Source organism: Fusarium tjaetaba (genome assembly GCF_013396195.1).
Source record: "Fusarium tjaetaba strain NRRL 66243 chromosome Unknown NRRL66243_c0000162, whole genome shotgun sequence".
Lineage (NCBI taxonomy): Eukaryota > Fungi > Ascomycota > Sordariomycetes > Hypocreales > Nectriaceae > Fusarium > Fusarium tjaetaba.
Genome location: NW_023501358.1, coordinates 1 through 5627, shown reverse-complemented (window position 1 = coordinate 5627; position 5627 = coordinate 1). Strand labels below are relative to the sequence as shown.

The 5627-nt window shown below is 47.4% G+C and overlaps 2 protein-coding genes across 2 annotated transcripts; one reads left to right on the top strand and one right to left on the bottom strand.

Moving 5' to 3' along the window:
* Window positions 1–1032: 1032 nt before the first annotated feature.
* Window positions 1033–3321, top strand: FTJAE_7895 (uncharacterized protein; the record flags this gene model as incomplete). The annotated part of the gene is made up of 7 exons (XM_037354655.1): window positions 1033–1171; window positions 1233–1272; window positions 1414–1525; window positions 2277–2741; window positions 2922–3005; window positions 3062–3161; window positions 3236–3321. The coding sequence occupies 7 exons, from the start codon at window positions 1033–1035 to the stop codon at window positions 3319–3321; spliced, it is 1026 nt and encodes a 341-aa protein (XP_037205028.1).
* A 1087-nt stretch (window positions 3322–4408) lies between these two features.
* On the bottom strand, window positions 4409–5627 carry FTJAE_7894 (cell surface glycoprotein 1; the record flags this gene model as incomplete). Its single annotated transcript, XM_037354654.1, has 2 exons — window positions 4409–5117; window positions 5167–5627. 2 exons carry the CDS (start codon window positions 5625–5627, stop codon window positions 4409–4411), a joined length of 1170 nt encoding a protein of 389 aa, XP_037205027.1.

Sequence of the window (5627 nt, the reverse complement as noted above, 5' to 3'; positions counted from 1 at the left end):
CTCTTATAGCTATCTATCCTTCTACCTATAACGAATTTATCGGCTATTTTATTCAAGCTCTAATAAAACACAAGCAGGAGAAGACTTAAAACCAGTTTTAAATGCTAATATAATTAAGGACACAAGCAATGCTTCTGCTGCCAGAGTGAGACCTAATAGCACCTGGACTATAGCATTTATCTTTATAGGGCTCTTCCAAGGTAACAGGGTAAATAAGACCAGGCCTGGTTTAATATAAAAGTTTTCACTATCATGAAGTAAGCGAAAGTTATAAAAAGAAATTGGAAAATCATAGCAACCCAAAGCTCTACATTGGGCATTCATGCAGATATTGAGTTACGTGGCTTTCCGGTCAGGCCACCCACATGCTCTTTATTGCTGTGCAGGGGCATGCGTTGAGGATGTTCATCACCCGAAGGAAAGCTCCGTAGTCTGACTAACTTACGAGTGTCGCGCCGGCAATAGAGAGTGTTATTCCAAAAAGATCTGCCTGGCCAAAGACTTTTCGTTAAGTAGTTTCAAGTTACAAACCCTACTAATTCTGTAAAGCTAGACTTGGTAATCACGGCGAATTCCTCCACAAAGCTCCAGGCTACCTATTTTCACTGCACGGTAAACCAACAAGTGGCAACTATGCGTGCCCAGGATTGTCCGTCGGCAGCCGCCCATTGTCTCTGACAGTAAGCATCACGCGGGGTAATGAGACATACATAAGGCAATAAGGCCAATGACGAGGTATGCGCGGCATGTGATGGCAGGATTGGACGCCACGAGTGGGGAGCTGAAAACTTGAAATCAATAGTCTGTGTAACCCCGGAATCTTTTTATTACTGTCAACCGGCCTGCGTTTTCCGCCTTGAATAGTAATGGAAAACCCTAGCCTTTGACTTTGTGTTTAAGTATTTACTCGATTATACGAACCAACCTTCTAATTCAGCCATTGCTTATTGACGTATCCAGCCAGATTATGACCTCTTATTGCACCTTACCCAGGCTTTGGTTGATAAAGGGAAGCTTTCGAGGTCGCATAGAATGGATGGTATCAACAGTGATTATATCACCGTCCACGAACTCAACCAGGACGGATTACAGGACCCCAAACTCATTTCCATTGAGGGATTTCTCAACGGAGGACTGGAAAGGTTTCGGGGCAATGATGAGATCAAGCTATGTTGGTTACACATCCCAGTGAACCATGTAGCATGGGCCGAGGTAAGAATACTCATCAACAGCTTGCGGAGAGGCCGAAGCTAGCATGTTAACCGATGTTGGGTATGTATAGCAATGTATACAGAGTTGGTGTAATGCAGCGGAAGAGGGCGGTATGGAGGATCTGAGAATCAAGCAACGCCCGTCTCTGCCGGAGCATGCAAGCATACCCTGGCATGCACGGCACATGGAACCTTCATGCAGTGCGAGCAAAGAGGCGAGGAAAATTGAGGAGAAAAATATCGAGTTTGAAGATGACGTGGCGCAGATGAGCCAAGTTAACAATCCGAAACAGCAACCATTACTTACACTCCTGGTATGTAAAGTACAAAACAATTTTTTGGCTGCCTCAAAAGACTGAGAAATAGTAGGTGCCTTATATGAACTGGGAGACATATGGGAACTTTTGTTCCCTACGCTCTAGCTATGAAGACTTACTAGGCTCTGCGAGGACGACAGAGCCAGCGAGGAGAAGCAGCGGACAGACTGGAGAGGAGTCTTTAGTCCAGTCTCTGAGTGACCATGAGAAATCGCTACACCCAAGACGAACCCTGGATCAGTTTTATTACCCATCTTTGAAAGATACGACCGGCAGAGATCGAGATCAAACAATTTCGAAATGGACCAGTGATAGTTCCCACGGAGCAGAAGATCGACACGAAGTCAAAAATGATAGTCGAATGATCATGGTCGACCAGCTGTGGTGCTGGGTGCTTGACGACAGTAAGTGACTCTCACTTTATGATATAAAACGCAATTGCTAATATCAATACGTGGCGGTAGAAACTATGTTGTCATGCTTTCCTTCCGGGGATTTGCAGTACACGAGTGAGGGTAAGTATATCGACCTCTACACCAGTATACAACAGAAATGGCATAAAGAGAACAATATCTGGGACGCATATAGTACTGTAATGAAAGAGGCATTCACTTGTCTCTTCTGTCAGGGAAACAAAAGGTTCATTGACCTTGTTGAAATTTATCGATGGGTGATTAGCGACAAGGTTAGTCCCTTCAGTATCGCGGACCTTTTTGGAGCTCTATGCTAACTGCAATTTGGTATCAAGGCCGCCAAGCAAACTACCTATTTTCAAAGCTTTAGCTCAGCTCGTGAAGTAGGTGAGCTTAGCTCTGAGCATCTCCACGGTCACCAAGAACTAGCGCTTGTTCTTGAGATTGCTGATATTATTGATGAGCTCAATATGATGCGCCATCTGATCCAGAAGCAAAGAGAAGTGTTGAAGTCTCTAATATTGGCCATGAGAATACTCAATCCTGCGTCAGACTCAAAAACTGACCGGACAGGGGTGATGTTCTCGATAAACGAACCCGTTATCTCTGGTAATGGTGCAATAAACGTTTTGACCAACCACCATGACGGTCTCACAGATCTGGCGGACTCAATAAAGATCTTGGCGCAAGGAATCTCGGGCAGATCTAGAGACATCGTCATTTCTACCGATGACGACCTTCTCGCCATCTACACCGAATTGAAAATCATGAAGGAAGACGCAGAATATAACCACAAGATGGTAAGTGATACCGTTGAGTAAGGTACTGTAACATTGCGTTGCCAAAGACAGTGTATGAGGTTTGCTCTACAACGTTTAGAATTGGAAGACGCCGGCTTAACATTACATACACACTTTCCTGCGGGCGTTACATTGACTGACATCTTTTATTAGCTCCTTGATTTACTAAACTTGATGCAGACTGCGGCTGCTCTTGCTGAAGCTCGGTCAACAACTCAACAGGGCCGCGCTATTATGCTTTTTACTATTGTAACCATCGTGTTTGTGAGTCTTGAGTTTCTGGCTACTTTACGATCGCTTATCTAACATATGGATACAAGCTCCCATTGTCTTTCTTTACATCATACTTCGGCCAAAACATCTTCGAGATAACTGGCGATGAGAACAACCCTCATGCTTGGGACTTGTGGCGATATGGCAGTAAGCAAATAACTTATTACTCCATATGCAGACTCTACAGCATGCTAACAGTGTAGCCCCTATAACTATCGTAGTTGTCATTCTTGCACCGCTTCTCGCCTACTGCACTGTCAAGCCTTGTTGGTCACTCAGGCGCACACGACGAAACTCCTCGGCCTAGGTATCCACGAGAGCTGCCTCGGTATCAAGCGACAGTGGTCAAGTCTTGTTAGTAAAGGGAGCGGGTATTGCTTCTGAGATTTTACGCATGTTATTAGTAGACTAGGCGATGGATAGTTAGAAGTCTAGACTTGCGTGTGCTCTGAGTATTGATTCTAGTGCGGGTATTCCTGGTCTTGTCCTTGGTATCCATGTAAGGTATTTGACAGAGACTTTAGTTTCTGAGAGGCGAGTTTCTGGAATAAAGTCTTGTGATGAAGTAAGGTATTCAAGCTACGAGTCACTCGAACGAAGAGGCTTAAAGGGACGCGAAACGCGAACTGAAATAAAACCCATAGTGCAATTTGGACCGGTTGCCTCTGCCATGAATATGGAAGGCACAGGGATGACCTAGCACAGAAGGAGAAGATCATTGCCTTCGACATAGAAGAAGCAGGTGTGTCGGTGCATCAGGCTTGTCTTTTTGTTAAAAACATCTCCGACAATGCAGAAAGCTACAAAAATAAGGATTGGCAAGGCGATGCTTCTCTGGCAGCGGGAGCCTGCGAGCAAAGGTCGTCATTGAATAGTGGTACCTCTCAGATAAGTCAAAATTGGAAAAGAAGGTATGCCAAAGATGAAACTGAGTGTTCCAGCTGCTCACGCCGATTGCAGGCTACACGCACCCAAAACGTAACTATTCGGGATATAACACAGGTGGCAGTGGCAGCACAGGAATCTATCATGCACAATACCACCTTGACCTTCGGCCACCGTCAGAATTAAACAACAGCCAAGATTACCGGTAATTGACTCAGGTGGTGCTGAGGCACTAAGAAGTACCATTTATCAATATCGAAGTCCCCAGAGCAATGTCGTTTAGCCACTGTCTAGATAAACCAAATTCTGGTAGAGATTTCAGGTGTCATGACAATGCGCGGACTGGTTAAGCTACGGACATGAAGAACCAATGTCTGCATGAGCTTAGTGTATCCTGATGAAGTAAAGTAAAGATAAATCTTATTAATCCGATAGCTCGGCGATCTGTACAACTCCGACTCAACCACCAAGAACTAATTAGATACAAGAACTCCAAGTGTTTCATGTGCTCATCCCACGAGAGCGAGGGCAAGAGGGAGGGCGTACATGAGGACCTCGCCCACCTTGAAGCTCTTGCCAACGTTGTTGGTTTGACCGTCGCTGCCGGAGACACTTGATGGTGTTGAACCCTCGTCGCCGGTGCCCGAGGCGCTCTCAGAAGCACCTCCGCCTGAGCTGTCGCCGTCGCCTGAGCCACTTCCGCTTCCACCGCCACTACCGCCACTACCGCCACTACCGCCACTACCGCCACTACCGCCACTACCGCCACTACCGCCTCCGCTGCCACCACCACCAGAGCCGCTATCACCAGAGTCATCACCATCATCCCCAGAACCTCCACTACCACCACCAGAGCCACCACCGCTCCCCCCTCGACTCCCCCCGCTAATAGCACTCCTAATATTCGCATCCTGAATCGTAACCTGCACAGGTTTATCCCCCGCCTTATGAATAACATTAACCTTCTGATCCAGCGCAGCCTTGAACTTGTCACTCGAAATACTCTCCTCTTCATCCCCAGTCCCCAAAAGCTCTTTATCATAGATGGTCGAGCCGTCAATGAGCATTTGTAGGCGATTGCCGGACTTGACGCCTTTCTTGAGGTCTGCGATCTTCACGGAGAGCACGACGCGTACGTCTTCACCCTCGGGGACGTCTTCGTCGCTTGTGGGCGGGAGATCGCACTTTGCTTCGGCGTTGGGAGGGGGTTTGAGAATGCTGATGGAGTTAGTGTTTTGGGTATAGGAAGGGCTGCTGGGAGTCTTACACGACAGTTTTGTCGCCTGCGCCTTGGAACTGGGCATAGTCGCCCAGATCAGCTTCTTCTAAATCAATCGCGTAATCCTGAGCAGGCGACGTTGGCGCAGCGCCCTTGGAAGTAGCGAGGGTAGTCTTCTCCTCTTTGCCTCCACTACCTGTAGCTGCAGCTTTGCGGGTTGTTCCATCAGCGGTCTGTTCACTATCGCCCGTCTGCTCGGCTTCACCCCCCTCAGTCGCACTGGGAGCATAGTAATAATTACCGTCGTCATCAGTCGTTTGTGCATCGCTATTCTCAGTCTTCGTCGGTGCTACAAGGTTTCTGCTCTCCTGCTGGGTTGACTCTTCTGGTTCAGAGTCAGCGGTTGGTTCTTCGGTCTCTTGATCCGATGGCTCTTCGGTCGTCTGCGGAACTTGGTCGTCTGCGGTGTCGGATGCCAGAGGGGTTGCCTCTGGCATCCGACACCGCAG